Raw genomic sequence first — 21,714 nt, forward strand, 5'->3', positions numbered from 1 at the left:
GGAGTCAGTAAACTACACAGTCTATTACAGCAGCAGGGTAATTGACACGCAGGCAGGAAACTGACACGTGTATCAGAGCACACACGTGCAAAGCAATCTTTGTGCAGCAGTGAAACAGTAACGCAGGAAACTTTAACACAGTTCATGGCAGGCCTTAAAGCAGGGGAGGGGGCCTACTTGGCAACACTGGAATCTATCCCTCTGATAAATATTAGTAGTTGAGCAGTGTCTATAATGTCATTGCTCTCATCTAATGCCAAAGGGAAAACAATCAAAACTTTTTGCCCTGGCAGTCAGTGACATATGCAGCTCTTCTCTTAGTTCTTCAACACGCCTGGTGATTGTAGATGCTGATAAACTGACACAACTAACACAAGATACCTTATCAGGACATATTTCCTCCATCACATTAACCATGCACTTTTTAACAAATTCACCACCAGTGAATGGTCTACCATTCTCAGCAATACATTTAGCCATATATTAGCTGGCCCTCATAGTAGGTAGGTTCTCCTCTGTGTGCTTTCTAAAATTATTTTGCAGTTGATTTTTTAAAAGGGAATTTATCTTGTTCACTCACACCTCTCCTTAATATATTGAGTAGCTCTTGTGAAAGGATTCAAAGTGCCTTCTAACATTGGATGCCTTTAACACTGAGATAGTTTCAAGACATATCGGCCAAACTGTTTTATATTTGTTTAAAACAAAGACATACTCAGTAGTCCATTTGTCATTAAAGACATGGTGCTCATCTATAATCTTTCGTTTCTTTGAAACAGCACTTTCTTTTGCAGACATCTTCTTACAGAATTTTTAGCAGAGCAGCAGTTGCAGAGTTTCAATATTACCCTTGAATAAATAGAAATAGTTTTAGGGGTCTAACTCCCTTTCCCAAACTCACCCCACTCTAGCTGCTTTTAGCTGGGGGTTTTCATTTCGACTATGGTAAGGAAGAGACTCCTGCCTCTACAGTTCTCAGGAGCATTGGGCCATATTCACAGGCCAGGAGGAATTTTTTAAAAATGAATTATGAATCTGACCTACCAGATGCAATACTAAGTACATTGAATACTATGAGCATTATTTCTTAATAAACACACTGCTTTGAGGTTTAAATCTACACATGCTAATACTTTTGGGGTCCTCCAAAAAAGGGCAGATAGAGAGAAAGAGTGAATGAAAGGGCAGCCTCCCACCTGGAGCAGAAGATATGCCATTAAGTTGGCTTCAAATGATATGTGGGGTGCACATACACATCACTGCCTGCCAGCCAAGCCTCAATCATGAGAAGCAAAATGGCAGCCTGGCGGAGGGGAACTTGGCTGGAGGAAGACATGGGAAGGGGGATTCTATAAGCTTCCCTGCTAAGGGAGTACTCCTTCCCGCTCAGTCCAAGGCTCTTGTAATCACAGATGCCTGAGAAGACTCATAGCTGGAGTGGGTGGGGGAGGAGAGGCAAAAGCAAGCAAGGCAAAAAGTCAGAGCAACCAGCTGTTGTTGAAGAAGGAAGAATGCTTTTGCCTTCAGCAGCAATCTCACCAGTAACCTTGGAAGCCACTTAGAAGAGCCTTGATGGGTGGAGCCTCTAGAAATGTCCGGTACGAAAAGAAATTGTATCCTTTTTTTTTGTAAAAACCCCAGCCCTTTTGCTGTCCTTTTCCCGCTTTTTTTTTGGTGTGTGTGTGCAAAAGACATCTCCTGGACCCTTTTTACACATATATAGCCTTCAACATGGTAAGGCATGGAGAGGGGGAGTGAAAAAACCTGAGCAGGATGGGTGCCAGCAAAGCACCCAAAATGCTAGTATGGAGAATAAGACCAAGAGGGGGCTGACAGAAGGAACCATGGAGACCAGAAGAAACAATGTTGCTATTGTGTTTTTTGCAAAGAAAGGGACAGGAAGAACAGTAATAGGTGGTGCCTCTTGAATCAGGAAGAATAGTGTGGGTCTGAGGGGAAAATGCCTTGGGGGTGATAGCAGCAAACAAGCAGGTTGAAGGGCCGCACAGAAAGAGCTTAGGGGCCACGTGGCCCGCGTGCCACAGGTTGGGGACCCCTGGATTAGTCTAATGATAGCTATGGTTATCATTATGGTTATTAACTATGGTTATTATCATTATCATTATGGTTATTAACTAAAGCAGTGTTAAACTGTCACAATGGCTTTGCCCTGGTACTAGGGTAAAATAATTTAGAAATGGTTTGGCTAGCCTAGGCCCAGGTTAAAGCTAGCCTGACATTTTGGTCTGACACTCTTATACATTATTGGGCATATTCTCTTAAGTTGTACAGCAGCCCATTTCTGACTGTTGCTACCCTCTTTTTTTATATGTAGCTAAATAAGGTGTTGAAGCTCTACGTTTCTAAACTATAAGAGCTTTTTTTCCTGGCAAGACTGGAGTACTGTAAATGAAATTCTATTGGGTTATAGTCTGACGATTTAATGCTGTTTATATAAATCTGTATGGAGTTCTGTCTATAGCAATGTACTTGCCTACAAGAGCAGCATGTGTGCATACACAGACACACACACACACACAGAATGTAAACAGTGACATAGGATATGCTGCTTCCTAATTCATATGAGTTAATTGTTCATTAAATACACTATTCCAGCATTGTTTAAATTGAAAAGTCTATTTGAAACAGTGCAGCCTTTAGTGTCTGTAGAAACCAGTGGATTCTGTCCTGCAGTGACAGTTGCAATACCTCTTGGTAGTTTGAGCCCTTTACCTTCATCTCACACAATATTCACAAGCTATATGTTTATCTGTATTGCTTGGCAGTAAGGCAAGGAAAGCTGTCATTTCTGATGACTTTATATTCAACCTGAGCTTATCTCTTGCTTGATTTATGAAGATTTCCAGTGCCTACAGGAGTATTATAGCATGCTATATACTTGATGGCCTCGTTGGTTTTTTGAATGCCCAGGCCTTATAGGAATTGATTGTAAAAGTTTGTTCTTTTTATGTCATTAAAGTAAAAATGGTGACCCTATGACTCTGTGGTATAATCTGATCTTGCTCCGGATTCCTTGACCAAGGGTCTTGAGGCTGTGACGGTATAGTTACATCAGAGTCGCCTGAAATTGAATCCCCTGAAGACAGGTCATGTCTGGGTCGTGCGGCGATCGTGCTGGGGACCCGGCTCCCAATCCTTAACGGGGTACAATTGAAACCTTTGCCAAGAGTGAGGAGCTTGCATGTGACCTTGGATGCCACACTTTCAATGGAGGCCCAGGTCGTGACTGTTGCCAGGTCTGCCTTTTTTCATCTTCGACAGGCCAGGCAACTGGCACCCTATCTTTTGCCCCGGGACCTGGCCACAGTAATCCATGCAACGGTCACCTCCATGTTAGACTACTGCAACTCACTCTATGCTGGGCTGCCCTTGGGCCTGACCCGGAAGTTACAGCTGGTCCAGAACGCAGTGGCAAGTGTCCTTACTGGAACGCCAATCCAAGCGCACATTCATCCTGTGCTGTGCCAGCTGCACTGGCTCCCAGTGGAGTTCCGGATCTGGTTCAAGATGGTAACCTTGGCGTTTAAAGCCCTTCATGGACTGGGACCTGCATACCTGAGGGACTGCCTCTTCTATTATGTCCCCTGCAGGGCATTGCGTTCTGCAGACAAGCAACTCCTGGTGGTCCCTGGCCCAAAGGACATCCGTCTGGCCTTAACCAGGGCCAAGGCTTTCTCTGCCCTGACCCTGGCCTGGTGGAACGCTCTTCTGCTGGAGATCCGTGTCCTGTGGGACCTGTTACAGTTCCTCAGGGCCTGTAAAACAGAGAGGTTCCGCCAGGCCTTTGGCTGAGTGCCAGCGGGTGTCCCCCTTCTTCCATCTAAAACCACCACTTTTTCTGGGGCTGCCCTCAGCCATCTACTATGCCCATATATGGACTCCCAAATATTTATTTAAATATCCTACGCCTGGACTATTTTAATGACCTTTTAAAGATTATTATTGATTTTATGGTTTTGTGATAAATTCACTGTGTTTTATGAATGTTGTTAGCTGCCCTGAGCCCATTTGTGGGGAGGGTGGGGTATAAATCAAATAAATAAATAAAAATCTCTCAGTGATTACTTAAAATGGGCAGGGCTTCCTCATGAGAGACAAGCTTAATGCTAACGAAATTACTTAATTGTGTGAATCGATCATCACTCTATCCATTTTGCTAGGAGTCCTTAGACTCTCACATGCCTCATTCCTTCTTCTCCAAATCAGGATTAAATCACTATGTAGAATCCTTGTTTGCAGAGAAAGCACAAACCAAGGTTTGGATGTAACAGTAAAACAAGGTTTGCTACAAAATTAGCAGTAAGTAATTCTTTTTCTGTTAATTAAACCCAATGGTCTCAAACAGCTGCTGCAGTAAATAGATGGTAGCGTGCAAGGGAAGGGAAGGAAGAAGCACATGCCTAACAGTTACCAAGCTCATTCAAGTAGCAGCCAAATAGAGTTGGCCATCATATCTGAATAATTTTAATGTCTCAGTTCAGATATTACACAAAACCACAATTTATTTTAACTATGCTTACTTGTGACAGAAGATTTCTGCTCACAGATGGTTACTAAATCCTGGTTTACAAACCCTGGCTTCCTTGATCATGAAAGTAGTGAAAGGCAGGAAAGGTTTCAATTTTGAGCCACACTGGCCAAGTGTCTATGCAGCCTAGGGAGTGCATGAAGAAGCACCAGAGAACAAGTCCACATTCATACATCATGAAAGACCAGAACTATAATTAATAAACCAACAACAATAAACCAACAACAAAACCGAAACTAGTTTCGGATCCTGGTTTAAGAGACCCTGAATATAGTTGTTAGGATGTCACACATTTAGATGATCAACCCACCATAATTAATTTAATGAAACAACAGTTTTATGTGACTTATGGAGTGAGTTAGTGTTTCCATCACACTTCTTGTGATATATGTCCCGTTCTTTCCCCTCCCCTCCTCTTCTGTATTTGACCAGTTCGGATCAGGCATCTGATGAAGAGAACTTGATTCTCGAAAGCTTATGCTACAATAAAATAAAATTGGTTAGTCTTAAAGGTGCTACTGGACTCTTTTTGATTTTCCATCACACTTATAAGTCTTGTATCATGCTTGAAACATCAGCTATGATTTTTTATTTATGGAGAAAATGTATATTCTACTTCCATAGGGCCTGCTTTAGGCAGCTCACAAACGAAAAGCAGCACAATAAGATCATTAAAACACTGCAATTATATTCAGTATTAGAACGAGCCATAAAAGAATGTTCAGTAGCCTAAAACAATCTCCATAAAACAAGACTCAGGCCAGAAGCATATCATTTTTAAAAAGCTTTAAAATATAGAGCATTTCAATTGAAAACCTTATTTAAAATATTGGGGGGAAGGGGGTTGGCACATTACACACAATAAAATGGATGTCTTCTGAGCCTCAAGTTAAAGAGTCTTCATTGAAAAAGTGCTCTTGCCACTTGCGTCACTTCTGCAGGTGGGAACATGGAGAGCAGGGCTTTAGAAGAGGATCTTCACTGTCAGGGAAGGAAGTGGTCCTACAAGTTCCCTGGCATGAAGCCTAAGGTATCAGTAGTTTGGTGCCCAGACATGCATAAGCCAGCAATGTAGGTCTCCCAGCACAGGAGTGCTAAAAGCTGTATCTTTTATCTGTTGTCATAGATGATGAATCTATATGCATGTCTATGAAGTATTGTATCGAAAAACATGCTTAGAATAGCAAAGGAATGTGCTTTGCTTCTACAAATGGTGTGTGTATATGTATGTACTTCTTAATTGGACAGATAGCATCTACTTTATTCAGATGGATAGTTTTACAAAAGAGTTTCTCCACATATAATCACACTGTATTTCTAAAGAATCACAAAACATTTTCCCCTGATGGCATCTGCTTGGAATTGCTGCAAAAGTAATTATGATCAACTGATGCTACATAAAAGAATTGATCTTTTTACTTCTCGAAAATATTTTTGGAGTTTTAAAAAGAGGGAATAGAAGGTTTATTAACATGCTGGGCAGGTTGTCTTTAGCTTAACTAATTTTAAAAAGTCGTGGGTGGACAAATATGTAGTTTTAGTTCTATGAAATGAAGGAAGGGGAATTTCAGACTCAACTATCCACCAGGAGGACACAGAAATCAAGATCTTAAAATACAATTTATTTATCCAATTTGTGTTGAAAGAAGCAAAGGGCTATAATAGCCACAATTAGATGGTTTTAGAATTTTGCACCTTGAGTATATTTGTGTGGAAAGTGCATGTCTCCTGATTTCCAAAGTGCCCTGACCTAAGCTAGCCCAAGCTAGCCCGATCTTGGAAGCTAAGCAGGGTTAGTCCTTAGTCCTTGGATGGGAGACTACCAAGAAAGTCTAAAGGCAAGCAATGGCAAACTATCTCTGAACATCGCTTGCTTTGGAAACCTGATGGAGTCCCCCTAAGTCGTCGGTGACTTGACAGCAATAAATAAAATAAATACATTTGTTAAAGGCCACAGCTTTAGTGTGGATTTTGATGTGCTCATAGATGTTGTCTTAAATTTATATGTTTCCTTGCAAATTGTGGTAATTCTCCTCTGATACATTATATTCTCCCGTCTAATCTATATTTCATATTTTTACATTAGTATTTATGAGGAGTCAAACAATATTCAAGCAATATTCATTTCCATTTTGGTGCATATTATGCTGCATTAATTTTCTTTAACAAGTAGGATTCATATTGTTAGATTTTGGGAGGCTCTAATGAGCAAAGCCAATGGAAAATAACTAGTTATCTCATCAGCTGGTGATATTGGCATTATTAGTGAGACCCATTGAAAATGAATAATTTAGAGAATACTGTTAGCACAGTCTGTATATTATTGAAATCGCAGTAGAATATAATGGAATTCCTGGCATGTGCTGGTATGAAAATAGTCTTAACTTTAGAAATAGTTCAACTCTTAACATCCTTTATAGCATTAAGTGTTTTATCACACATCTCTTATGTATTCATTAGTGTTCTTAATGCTTTTTTACAAATTTTAAAACTTTACTATTGGGGCCTTTAATAGTACGTCGATGTGTTTTACAGTATTTAGGGCATTATTGCCATGAACCTGTTAAATTAACTGCTAAGATGGGTATCCATGGCACCATATTGCAGTGATTCAGCCCTGCCAGGAGGACAGGTGCCAGCAGTTGGTGCTTGGTGAGAATTTAGTTGCCTCTTGTGCTTACAGAGTCATTCAGGGTTCCATTTTGTCCTGCGTGCTATTCAACATATGTATGAAACCACTGAGAGTGGTCTTCTGGGGATGTATATGCTGATGATGCACAGCTCTTTTTTCTTTGCTGGTAAAATCAGGTGAAAAGTGGATGTTTGAAAGGAATTCTCAGTCAATAGCTGCATTCAGTCTCTTTCACTTTTTTGTAAACTTCACAGCTCAAACTATCACTAGAAATGCATAGTGCCCTCCATTTTCCATACCATTTTTAAAATCTTCAAACTAATAGGTATTTCTTTATTTACTTCATTTATACCCCTCCTTTCTTCACAGTGAGGGGAAGTGGCTTACACCATTCTTTTCTCCATTTTATTTTCACAGCAGTCCTGTGAGGTAGTTTAGGCTAAGAGTGTGTGACTGCCTAGCAAGCTTCTATGGCAGAGTAGGGATTCAAACATGGGTCTCATAGATCCTACTCTGATACACTAATCACTACACCATTCCTACTTTAATTGTTACTGGCAAGCAGATTTTTCCAAAAATCTCTTGATAGGCTTATCAAGATACAAGATGGAGCTAACAAATACTTTATTCATTTTGATGTTTATTGGTTTTTCTTTTATCAGGTGAGTGTTCAGTTAGTGATAGACTATTTAATCCATCTTTATTTAACAATATGCAGAATAGGTATGTGGAATATATTAAAGCAAATAAGATTTGTGTATAATGATGCCATATTTTTCTCTTTGTTCGAAGGTCACTCTGTGAGATTGCTGGGTCAGAAAAAGGATAATGGAAAACGGTTGGGGGGAGCACGATTGGATTTGCCCAAGATTAGAAAGAACCCACTGATAGAAATTATTTCCATCAATACAGGGTAAGCATCATTCAAACTGACATAAAATATTCAATACTGCCTAGAAATTCAATTTCATTTTTGTCCAGTCTTAATACAGAAGTGCCTCAGGTCATACCATAGAGAACAATTTAAGGGGAAACAGAAAGAAAACTAATGCTATTCAGTTGTATAACTGCTTTAAAACAAATTATTTATTTACATTTTACAGTTTTAAAAAATGGAATATAGTATCTCCTATTTATGATCTTCCCACTAATTGTAATTTCTATGTTGTAGTAGATATTTTCACTATGGCTAACTTCTCCTGCCCCGGTTTTTAAGCAACCCATCCACGTATCCATTTTATGAGTGGAGGAACTACAATGAAGTGACTTTTCATCTCAGTATTCACAGCATAGCACTGCAGGGGAGCACTTCTCTACCTGGATATTTCTGCTTAGGCAGGAAGGAAGTATTGATGTGATTCAAGAAATAGCTATTGTCTTAAAAAGCAACATGTTTAAGGAGTGCGTCTCCTTTACATAAGCCTAAAACCACACAAAAATACAGTATAAACCTGTTCAGAAACAGTGGGGAAAGTAAGTACGTTTTTATGGCCCTCTGTAAAGCTTATACTATTTTGCTAGGTAAAATGAGGCTGAAGAACAATGTTATCTACCACATATCCTGTGCCATGTGAACAAAACACTATGATGAGTTACTCATGCAAGAGGCCATTGAACTGCAAACTTCCTTGTTTTTGTTTAAGACAAATGTAACATGTGACATCTTTTTATTAGAGCAACAGCCGGTCTAATAAAAGGCCTTTTGCTCTCTCATTTGCCTGGCTCATTCCTTGACACCAACATAGCAGTAACTTTGCAACCTTTATAGATTTCCTCTTTGAGCTGAACTCAGACCTATGACTGCTCTAGACAATACAGTTCTCTATACAATACAATTTAATCAAACAAAAAATACAACCCAGAAGGCCCTCAGAACAAACACGTGATGAGTCACAAGGATATGCCAAGCTCGTTCTGCTGGCATGGCCCATGCAGGACCACAGACCAATAGCTAATCCCAAGCTTCAAATGCCTATGAGGAGGAAGAATACAGAAACTCAGCCTGTGTCTTCATTCACTATCTCAGATGGTCCCAATTCTGTCTCTTTTATCCTCATTGCACCTCTAGCCAAGTCTAGCCTTCAGATGCCTGTAGAAACAGGGTAGGGGACAGATACTCAGGTCTTCATCTGGCTCATACCTCCATCAGGACAAGAAAAATTAGTTTGAAGCAATGTGTAGTCTTGTAGTTCCTATCCGGCAAATATAACACGTGCCGAGCCTTTTGTTTCCTTGGGCATCTTTAGGAATGATAGGTGGGGGAAATCTAACAGGGTTAGTCTTCTCTTGGACTTCTATAAATACAATTCTGGCAATGGCAAGAACCACTTCACTTCCACTGTCTTCTCTCACCTTTGCCCTCTTCCGGCCAATGTAAGCCTTCAGGATTCCCACTGATCATTCAGTCAGAGAGGTACTTTGCTCTCACAGTGCCCAAATTTATTCTACAGGCAGTCTTCTTTTGCTCCCATTTGTCATGTCTTGTTTACTCTCAGTCAGAGTAAACTTGCTGCTTGCTTGCTAGTTGGGATGTAGGTCTAATAGTGCATCCTTTGAATATAATCTCTTAAAGCATTTTATCTCTCTTTAAATCTGCACTAGCACATTGTCCAAATCTATGAACTAGATTTTTCACATGTTGTATGTGTACTGACCCAGTATTTTGACACTTTTCCTAATTGTGGACATTGTTGTGCATTTATCTCTTTAAATGGTAATTTAGACGTGCTATGCTAAGCTCTCTCAGTTCTAATGATTTGCTAAAGATGAGTTAAGAAAATGCACATTTTATATATGAGAGCCACTATCGTGTAGTGGTCAGATTTGGCCTGGAGTTTATGGAACCCTGGCTAAAATTTTTATTCAGCCATTGAAGATCTCATTCAGTCTCCATCTCATAGGTTAATGTACTTCACAAAGTTTTTGTCAGAATAAAAGGTCCTGGTAGTAACGGGGCATATATGTACGCCTCTCTGAGTGCCTTGAAGCAGGGTGAGATACAAATGTAATTAAATAAATGTGTTACATCTCTCAGTGATGTTTCTTGGTAAATTCTTTTTTTAAAAAAACAAACTTTTTAAAATTCCAGTTAAATGAGTACATCTCAGCCCATCATATGTTCACTTCATATCTTTGTTACTTTTATGTTCTAATCAAATGTTTGATGACTGAAAAAGTGCAAGTGATTTAATTCTGACTTGCTCAGGATTCCTGCTATAGACAGATCTGTAACAGTCTTGCTTAGTTTTAGATGTATCTAAATCCTACTTTTTTCTGATGTGATAATTTGTGTTTTTCACCAGTGAAATGCAGTAAAGATCACTTAGCAAGATTTTTATCACATTGTAATTTCCCTCCTTTATCACATGGTCTTATATGTATCTCTAAAAAGATAAGCATGGAGTAGCCTGTAATAAGTATTATGGATACATCTTCCTAAGGGAAAGAAAAAAACCTGGTAAATAGCTTTGATACTTCTTACCATGCAACAACCCCCCCCCCCCCTCGGTGCTTACATATTATGGGAAACCACATTGGTATACTGAGAGAGAGAAATAATTGTTTACTGCATAAAACATAACAATCTCTGATTTTGCCTGAGGTCTCTTTCTGGTATGTGTTACTGGAATACATCAAAGATGTGATTTCCTAATTAGACTATTTAAATTGGGTTTCTGACACACAATATTTTTCCAATTGCTTTTCCAGCTATGTAACCACAGGTTTTAGAATCTAAATAACAGGATTTCTTGTTTAATTATTTTATTTATCAAATTCTATGTGATTGAGTTTGAGCTGATATCAGAGAGACTGATCTGTAGATGTGGTTATGTATACATTTAGATTTATACCCTCATCCTATGCTGAGGTTTCAGAGCAAATAAAATATTGTTTTGACAGCTCTGGGATACGCCTTGCATCGCCATAGTTTACAGCAGCATTTTATTTAAGTTAAATGGAGCCACCTGTTCCACCTTTTGGTGTATCCACATTGTAACTTCCCATTAGATATTGTAAGTATTTCGCACCATGGTTAGTTCTATTCTTTCATTCAGTGCTCCACTACTCTGCTTTATAACAGCACTCTTTGCTTGCTTCCACTGTTGGACATAGCATTATAGACTGAAGAGACATTTAATCTAACCTCTCTCCCTGATGTTAGGACAACCAGAATTTCAAGTGCCCCCCTCCCCTCCAGACAACCTGCACAGGGCAGAATTCCAAATGACACAAAAAGAAGAGGAAGAAAGATGCCGGCAGATCAGATAGCTGAAGAGGATTTAAACAAATGAGCCACTCCACACACTGACTGTGTTCACCACCACTCTGAGGAGGGCACTGATCTTTCTAGAAGAGCCGTATATAAGTGTTGTTGTTGTTGTTATCATCATCAGTCTCTTATTTCCAGGGCTTTTTTTCAGCTGGAACACGGTGGAATGGAGTTCCGGAACCTCTTGAAAATGGTCACATGGCTGGTGGCCCCACCCCCTGATCTCCAGACAGAGGGGAGTTTAGATTGCCCTCCACGCCAGCGCGGAGGGCAATCTAAATTTCCCTCTGTCTGGAGATCAGGGGGCGGGGCCACCAGCCATGTGACTAATTTTCTCCGAGGGCAACCCACTGAGTTCCACCACCTCTTTTCCCAGAAAAAAACCCTGCTTATTTCCATTTTATACCCTCACAATGGCCATGTGAGATAGTTTAGGTTGTGACTGGCCTAAGATGTCCCAGCAAGCTTTGGTGGCAATGGGGATTTGAACCTCTGTCTTCCAGACTGAAGTCAAGCACTCTATCCATTACAACAAGCTGGATATAAAACAGAACAATGTCATTTTATGCAGGACTATAAACAGACAATTGTGGTTATTTTTTCTGAACACTGCAAGTAAGTGGCACCTAGTACATATGTGTGAAGGCACATCACAGCCATCTGGGCTCAGAGAGGGAGCAGGAAAGAGAGCTGCTGGAGTGGTGAATCTTTTTCTGTTGTCTTCCTTAACTACCGGGGGGAATTAATTGAGGTTACTGTGTGGGAGGACAGTGTTTGGGGGGGGGGGGAGTGTGTAGAGCCTGCTGCAGCGATTTCAGTTAGAGTAAGTGTTTATTTTCTGTTTTTCTCTTTTGCTTGGGTTGGAACTAATTGAGGAGGGTGATAATTGCTAATTGAAGAGTGGCTGTTTTGCTTGGGGCTGACTGCTGGCCCCGGCCTCTGCTGGGTGAGCCTTGAATTGAATTAGGCTCCTCCTCACTCTTCCCTTTGGCTCTTAGCCTGTGGGTCTGGTCTATGGGCCCTGTTAGAAGCTATCTCTTACATCTTATAGGTGTTAGGCTTTTTTTCCCTTCTGCCAACCTTTCACAAGTTGTCTTCTGAGGCAGTTTGGCAGGGGAATTATCAGGGAAGTACCATAAAACCTGAACTACCTCTGAAATGGATTGCAGCAGCATGGCTGGTGAGAGAGCTGAGGCAGTGACATGTACAGTCTGTGGCATGTTTGTATTCTTACCTGAGGGTAACAGCAACTACACTTGCAGCAAGTGTAAGTTGGTAGCCCTATCGGAGGAGACGATACAGGGTCTTGAGGCACTGTTGTCCACACTCAATTTAATAAGGGAAGGTGAAAGCTACATGGACAGAATGAATGAAGCACTTTTCAGAGGGAAACATGAGGAGGAGAGAAAGGTATCTACGGATTTGGAGGAGCACCCAATACAAGAGGTGGGCACATGGAAGAAAGAAACTCAGAGGAACAGGATAATCAGGAGACATTCTCGGCCTCTGATGCTAAGCAATCGGTTCCAGGATCTCCCCATAGATATTGATTCTGGACTACTGGATCAAGAGCTACTCCCCCAGTTTCCTCAAACCTTGAATGAAATTTCTCAGGCCCCTGTGGATGAGAAGACTCAAGTTTCCATTCCTCAGTATAGGAGAAAGCGTGTGCTGGTAATTGGGGACTCCCTACTAAGAGGGGTAGAGAGTAAAGTATGTCGACCAGACTTGTTGTCTCGAGAGGTATGCTGTATACCAGGTACACACATCCAGGATGTGACCAAAAGGGTAGGAAGACTTATCAAACCCACAGATTATTATCCCTTCCTCCTGATACATGTGGGAACAAATGATATTGCCCGGCACAGTCCAGAACGCATTAAAAGAGACTATGTGGCTCTGGGTAAAAAGGTTAAGAACCTAGGAGCACAGGTTGTGTTTTCGTCAGTTCTTCCTGTCATAGGCCGCGGTTTAGGAAGGGAAAGAAGAATGCTGCAAATAAATGACTGGCTACGTAGATGGTGTCATCAGGAGCAGTTTGGTTTTTTGGACCATGGCTTACACTTTCAAGATGAAGCTCTTCTATCAAGAGATGGTTTGCACCTCACAAGGGTTGGAAAAATGTGTTTAGTAAGAGGCTTGTAAACCAGAGAAGGAGGGCTTTAAACTAAATCCTATGGGGGAGAGAGACAAAAATTCAAAGCCTATAACTGGAGAAGGGAACACTGAAGGCCTGCAGGGAGTGGAACATATGCTAGGAAACATTAACTTGCAGGTAAGCAGACAAAAAAACCCCTTGGGGCATATGGCTTCTGATGTCTCTACACTAATGCACAGAGTATGGGAAACAAGCAGGAGAAACTTGAATTCCTAATGCAGGAAGGGGACTATGACGTAACTGGCATTACTGAAACTTGGTGGAATGACACACACAATTGGAATACTAGGATTGAGGGATACAGCTTGTTCAAAAGAAATAGACAAGTAAGGAAGGGGGGAGGAGTAGCATTATATGTAAAGGATGTATTTACTTGTAAGGAAATACATGTATCTGAACATTGAAATTCAGTTGAGAGTCTTTGGGTAAAAATAAAAGGAATAAGAAACAATAGTGATACTATGGTGGGGGTCTGCTGTAGACCATCAAGCTAGGCAGAAGACTTGGATAAGAAACTCCAAGAACAAATTACAATGTTCACAAAGAGACGGGACACAGTGGTCAATTACCCGGATATCTTCTGGAAGTCTAACTCTGCTAAAAAATGAAAGGTCAAATAAATTCCTGACTTGTCTTGCTAACAACTTCATTTTCAGAAAGCAGAGAGGGAAACAAAGGGTTCTGCTATCTTGGACTTGATACTCACCAACAGGGAAGAACTGGTTGACGAGGTGAAAGTAGTGGGCACCCTGGGTAGCAGTGACCATGTAGTTTTGGAATTTACAGGCTTAGGGAAGGGAAAAGCTGTACATAGTCAGACATATAGGTTGGACTTCAGGAGAGTGAATTTTAACAAACTGAAAGCTATGCTGGGTAGAATCACATGGTCAGAAATACTTGAGAAGGGAGTTCAAGAGGGGTGGGAGTTTCTTAAAAGCAAAATATTAAAAGCACAATCACAAACAATTCCTATGAGAAGGAAAAATGGGAGGAGCTTAAAGAAGCCACAGTGGCTTCATAAACAGCTTTCTAATGAATTGAGAAATAAAAAAGACTCATTTAGAAAATGGAAGGACAGCCTTATAACCAAGGATGGATATAAACAAATAACCAATGCTTGTAGGGAGAGTGTTAGAAAAACGAAAGCTCAGTATGAGCTTAGGCTAGCAAGAGATGTTAAAAACAACAAAAAAGGATTCTTTGCTTATGTTCAAAGTAAGAAAAAGAGCAAGGACATAGTAGTCCCATTGCAGGGACAGGAAAGTGAAATTGTAACAGGCGATGAAAGGGCAGAACTGCTCAATTTCTACTTTCCTCAGTCTTCTGCGAGGGAAATGGTGCTCATGGCAATAACAGAACTCATGATGGGGGAAGGGCGTTACAGCCTAGGATCAGCATAGAGGTAGTACATAAGCACCTAGTTTATTTAAATGGAACTAACTCCTCAGGGCCAGATGAATTGCACCCAAGGGTACTAAAAGAACTCGCAGATATAATTTCTGAGCCTCTTTCCATTATTTTTGAAAATTCTTGGAGATCAGGCAAGGTGCCAGAAGATTGGAGGTGAGCAAATGCTGTCCTCATCTTCAAGAAGGGGAAAAAGGAGGATCCAGGTAACTACCGACCCGTCAGCTTGACATCTATACCTGGAAAAGTCTTAGAACAAATAATCAAACAGGCAGTCCTTGAGCATTTAGAAAGGATGGCTGTGATTTCTAAGAGCCAACATGGGTTTCTCAAGAACAAGTCATGTCAGACTAATGTTACGTCTTTTTTTGAGAAAGTTACTACCTTGCTGGGTCAGGGGAATGCTGTAGATATAATTTATCTTGATTTCAGTAAGGCTTTTGATTAGGTTCCACTTAATATCCTTGTCAACAAGTTGGTAAAATGTGGTTTGGATCCTATTATTTATTAGGTGGAACTATAACTGGTTGACAGACGTGCCCAAAGAGTGCTAGTTAATGGAGGAGAGCTTGGAGAAGAGTGACAAGTGGAGTGCTTGGAGAAGAGTGACAAGTGGAGTTCCTCTGGGATCAGTCCTGGGACCTGTTCTGTTCAATATTTTTATAAATGATTTGGATAAAGGAATAGAGGGGCAGCTTATTAAATATGAAGATGATACTAAATTGGGAGGGGTAGCAAATATGGTTGAAGACAGAGTAAGGAAGGATACAGGATGATCTTGATAGGCTGGAAAACTGGGATAAAACAAAACGGATTTTGACAGAGATAAATGTAAATTTCTGCATTAGGAAGGAAAAATCAAATACATAATTATAAGATGCGGGAGACTTGTATTGGCAGTAGTATGTGCAAAAAGGATCTAGGGGTCTTAGACCATACACTGGACATGAGTCAACAGTGTGATATGGTAGCTTAAAAGGCAAATGTGGTTTTGGGCTCTATAAACAGAAGCATAGTGTCCAAATCACAAGAAGTGATGTTATCACTGTACTAGTTTCTGGTTGGACCTCGCCTAGAGTATTGTGTTCGGTTTTGAGCACCACAATTTAAGAAGGATTTAGACAAGCCAGAACATGTCCAGAGGTGAGCAACTAAGATGGTGAGGGGTCTGGAGACCAAGTCCTATGAGGAAAGGTTGAAGGAGCTCGGAATGTTTAGCCTGGAGAGGAGATGATTCAGAGGTGATATGATAACCATCTTCAAATACTTGAAGGGCTGTCATATAGAGGATGGCACAGAGTGGTTTTCCGCTGCCCCAGAAGGTCAGACCAGAACCAATGGCTTGAAATTAAATCAAAAGAGCTTTCGGCTAAACATTAGGAAGAACTTCCTGACAGAGTGGTCCGTCAGTGGAACAGGCTTCCTCGGGAGGTGGTGGGCTCTACTTCTTTAGAGGTTTTTAAGCAGAGGCTAGATGGCCATCTGACAGCAATGCTGATTCTGTGAACTTGGGCAGATCATGACAGGGAGGGCAGAATGGGTTACATCACTGCTTAGTTCTCATGGCCTTCTTACATGCCCAGGGTAGTGCTGATTGCCACCTTGGAGTCAGGTAACAAGTTTCCACAGGCCAGTTTGGGTAGGGATCCTGGAGGTCTTTTGCCATCTTCTAGGCATGGAGCAGGGGTCACTGGAGCAGTTGGGGTGGGGCGGTAGTTGTGAATTTCCTGCATTGTGCAGGGGGTTGGACTTGATGAGCCTAGAGGTACCGTCCAACCCTATGATTCTAGTACTTCTCAAGAAAATACTACAATGTATACATAAGTGCACCCTTAATAAATAGTACCATTCAAGTATCTTTATTTTAAAAAAGCAGCTTCATTCCTTAGTCATCTTGGTGGTTGAAAAATTCCATAGCATGGTAGTCCAGATGTCGCACAGGAGTAGACAGCAAAATTCTAAAATGTTACGCCTCTAGCAGGGCCAAGTGGCTGAAGTATTGTTGTAAACATAGTTTTTACAATGTATAATAGAGAAATCATTACTCAGAGTTAAAAATCTGTGCTTTCTCTGTGCTTTGTCCTACAAATTCATTTTTATTCCCTACTCTAAATATTTTAAGGAATCTTCATGGAAATTGTGTATTCATCTTGCTAAATTGCAGATGTGAGCTGTGATCAAGAGACTGAAAGTTACCTACCTAGCTAACTTCCTATTCACATTACAGGATTCACCACTGGATAAAAATCTGTGCTGGAACTTCAGTACTCGCACAATGGGGATGCAACTGCAGAGCTGTCCCTGATGCTAAGTGTACCCTGCTAAGTGTACCAGAATAGACTGGTATAAGAACAGAAGCATTTCATGTCCTTTTCCTATGCTGTGTCAGATTTTTTAAACGTTTTGTGCCATCGAATTTGGCAATTCCACCCTTTTTGTATTAGTGCCATAAGAGTCACAATTCTGGTTGTACTTGATAGAATACTTTGATTGCCCTGATGAGTACAAATAACAGAATGGCAGCATGTCCTTAGTGCTACAGAACAGGTACAGAGCCAGTATGGTGTAGTGGCCAAAGTGATGCACCACAATCTGGCCAACTTTGGTTTAATTCTTTGCTCTTCCATGAAAGGTTACTGAGTGACCTTGGCCTAGACACATGCTCTCAAGCTAACAAACCTCACAGGGTTGTTGTGAGGACAAAATGGAGGAGAAGTTAACGATGTAAGCCATTTTGAGAAAGATATAAATAAAATGAATAAAATTAAAGGGGGGGATGCTGCATGCAGTGTGTTTGCAAGCACTGTGGGAAGTCTCTGTGTATGCAGTTTGCAGCCAGTTGGATAGATCTGTAAGAAAAATGGAGGCTTTCACTCACTTCCACGTTCTCACCTCTTCATCCTCCTTGCTCATGTGAGTGCTCACTATGCTATGTCAGGAAGCAGCTTCCACAGCACCCTGTTGTGCTTCCCTACATGGTAAACACCTTGGGTCATTGGTCTGCTGTATCTGCATGCTCCATTTCTCCTTCTAAATTAGAAAGAGTTACAGCAATTGGGTCACAGCTGGCCGCCTAGAGATGATTGTAGTTTGCCATAGAGAGCTAGGTAAGTATTTCAGTACAAAGCAGGTTTCAAGGCCAAGAGCTGCTAATTTCTTTATCAAAGTATTGTTTGTCATGAACAAACATAGTGGCCTGATTCTCTGATCTGCATTAGTGTCACATGAACGTTTCAGGATGAACCATCAGACTTGTTGTGTGCAGCTTAATTACCTTTGGCACTTAACTAGTAGTGTAGTTTAGTCCAGCATGTCAGCACGAATTGGCTGCTACTATGCCACCAGTGCCAGATGCAGCAGAACTTGAGGCATGTAAGAACATAAGAAAACAGAACCTATAATGAGTCACCTCTACAGTTTCAAGGGTGCTCCCGCCTCTATAGAGGCTGATTACACAATCCCCTGTGCCTAATATTTAGTAAGTAACTAATTTTTATTTTGCAAAATTTAAACCCTACCTTCCTCCCCTCATAAGGCCATCAAGGTGGTTAATAATGGCTTCTATAATAGCCAACAGACCAGGCTGCACAGCCAAAGAGGGTTGCCGAATGCAGAATTCTAGTATGCTATGCTAAGAACTTAGCTACAGTAGACATCGTCTATAGGATCATGGTAAGCAGACAATGAGTGCATGCCTTATCCTGTGTCTATGCAACCCATACTATAACACAGTAAAACATGTTGGGTGGATAAACAGGGATCCTGAGTGTGCATTAGACATGGGCACGAATTGAAATACGAAGCAAATTTCACCACAAACTGGGCCGTTTCATGTTTTGCAAAACGTTTTGTGGGGCCGAAATTATCACAAAATGCACGACTTTTTGGCCTGTTTCATTAGCTTCATGAACTATTTTTAATTGCATACAGACTGGTGCCGATCCATTGATTCCCTAGGCAACAATGGGCCCAGACCATTTTTACCATTGGAAACCCCAGTCATAGCCCACTTACACTTGATTGGCAGCTCTCCTAGCCATCTGGAGAGCTTCCATTCTGCCCTATACAGCCAGGAGCTGGGGGGGGGCAATCCCCTAGGTAACCAAGGAGGTGACTGTACTGATCTACTGACATAGATCAGTACAGGAGGTCTGTGGTTGGCTGACAGACTTGCCTAACAGGGTTTGGAGGAGTGAGATTGGTGTGCCCATGGCCTTCTGTAGCCATGGGCACACCAATCTCACTCCTCCAAACCCTGTTAGGCAAGTCTGTCAGCCAACCACAGACCTCCTGTACTGATCTATGTCAGCACTTTACTGGGATTGGAGTGGGAGAGTGTGTGGAAGGATTTGGGATTGCGCTTTTGGCTGCTTTAAAGAGACTGAAAGAAGCCTCTTATTTCCAGCTCTTGGCCTTGCTGTGGGAAGGTCTTTGGGTGAGGGTGCCTTTTTTCCTCCACCCCACCCCTCCCCTCACTCCGTCTTCCCAGCCCAGCTCCACCACGACCGGTCCTTCGTCATCCTCTGATCCAGCAACTCCCAGTCCCCGTTTCAGTCATGCATTCTGGCAGCACTTCCCTTCCCACCCTTCCCAATTGCAAACATGTCTAGGCCAAGTATTGCAAACTGGGAGGGTGGGTGGAGGAGAGCCTGCTGAAGTCTCCCTGCAAGTTTGGCATCTCCGGGAATGAAGGGGGTCATTGAAATGCCCCGGGTTCTGACGAATCATGAAACTAATGAATTATTTCCAGCAAACGTGTCAATTTCATGAAGTTCCGTGATTCATGATTTGTGGATCGTGACGAAACACGAAACTCTCATTTTGGGCTTTTTCCGTTTCGTGCCCATGTTTAATGTGCATACAAATACATATCCCTTTCGAAAGTCTCTCACTTGGAGAACCATCAAAGTGCTTTCCAAAGTCCATTTTGTGTTCCAATCTAGGTCGAAATAATAGTATATTTTTAAATGTTTGTCTAGAAATTTGCATTTTAATAAAATTTTCAATCAGGAGTTTTTCTGCCCACTTATAACAAAGGAAACTACCATTAATATCTTTCCAGTCTGAACCAATACATATTTGTTCAGAAATAAGTCTCTCTACAGTTCTACAGTTCTTGGCACCTGTTCCCTGCTAAGTGTACATAGGTCTACATCCTTAATGTTAACTTTATTTTATGTTAAGGCATTTTGTTGTATGTTTGTAACTTGGAATGTTTGTAACTTGGAATGAAACTCATAAGAGGAAATTTGCCTACTGACGTAAAATGCTGCATCATAATTGGCCTTTATTTTTCCAGTAGAAGACCCTCTTTGTTAGCAAGAAACAGAACTTTAAAGTATAGAAGCAAGTGCTGACAGCTCACTTTAAGCAGAGGCTGTTTACTTGTTTGGTTTCCCTCCCTCCCTTCTGCATGCTCAAGATAATTTCTATGGCTTGCCCTCTTTGGCTGACACTCTAATTTAAGCAGTTGGGCTTGCATGTGACTGAACTCTATATGAACATGTTGGTAACAGTTTGTGTTACAGAGAGCACAGTGTTTTGATAATTATAGAAACAGTGATATGGTATTAGAAGTTTGCTTGATTTGTTCAAGCACAATAATTTTGTTCTAGAGCTAGTAATCCAGGATTAATACAGGTTTTGGTAACTCTTTTGCTGCATCTTAAATGTATTTCCTGTACAGGTCTTGTTCTTGCATTGTTTCAAAAGTAGTAGTGTTGGAACCAAGAATTATTATTGTTCCAAGAAGCTAATTAGCAACATTGCTGAAATTATATTCCAGATTAGTGAACACGAGCAGCCAGTTTTCAGAAGCTAATCCTTGCAGAGATAGCTAGCTAGTCAGGATTCTTAAATTGCTGTGCAAATAGGTGCCTGAAACTTGTATTGCCTTGATAATTACTATACATGTCTTTGATCTGGTGTGTCCCCCTTTATGCTGCAGTAATTGCTGGCAAAAAATCACCTGAAGAACATGGTGTAGAGTATATTTTAATCTAACAAATGCAGAAATCTGAGTTTCAGTATATGGTATCTCCCTGTGAAAAATATTTTCTGGGGGTTTTTTGTCCCTGCTTGAGAATTAGTTTAAATTATCTCGTATTCAGAAGTCAGTGCTTCTCTCTGACTATAATTCTTGGTATTATCTGTTGACAGGCCAGAAGCGGGTAGAGCACCAGCTGGAGTATATCAAATATTCATGGGGTATCAGAGATAGTTAACAATAACAAAATGGAAAGACTGTTTCGTGGTTCAGCCTATGTCATAACTCTTCTAATCTCAATCGCTAACATCCCTATTTTAAATGTAGTTATTTTTGCATGGTGGAAGGGTTGCAACTTACAAAATAAGTGTTCACAGCTTTCTGCCATGTTTTTTAGCAGACTGGATTTAGCCCGGATAGGATGTTGTGTTTTGTAGAGGACCAAGAGGAATTTATCTAAAATTTCTATAAAAAGTCACTTTTATTCAGAGTTTGAGCTGGTTAGCAAACAGATGAAGAGATCCATAGTCATAATGAGCCTTTAGAAGATATAAATATCTATGTGCTTATTATGCTCCATGTGGTGAAAACTTCCATTGTAACAGGAAGTTTGGCTTTTTCGGGATTTTTCTGTTGTATCTAGTGGCAGCTTAGGGAAAAAATCTGAAGAGTTTCTAGTTCTTGCAGTTGAAAACATCCATTTGGTGCATGC

General features: G+C 40.9%; 1 protein-coding gene across 2 annotated transcripts in view; it reads left to right on the top strand.

The window, feature by feature from the left end:
• The window catches only part of CDKAL1 (CDK5 regulatory subunit associated protein 1 like 1), a 480,236-nt gene that overhangs the window by 145,867 nt on the left and 312,655 nt on the right, over positions 1 to 21,714 (top strand). For both annotated transcript variants that reach the window (XM_054985473.1, XM_054985474.1), the window contains one exon: positions 7,974 to 8,094. In XM_054985473.1, coding sequence (XP_054841448.1) covers positions 7,974 to 8,094 — 121 coding nt within the window. The remainder of the gene's footprint in view (positions 1 to 7,973; positions 8,095 to 21,714) is intronic.

Source organism: Eublepharis macularius, chromosome 7 (genome assembly GCF_028583425.1).
Source record: "Eublepharis macularius isolate TG4126 chromosome 7, MPM_Emac_v1.0, whole genome shotgun sequence".
NCBI classification, from domain to species: Eukaryota; Metazoa; Chordata; class Lepidosauria; order Squamata; family Eublepharidae; genus Eublepharis; species Eublepharis macularius.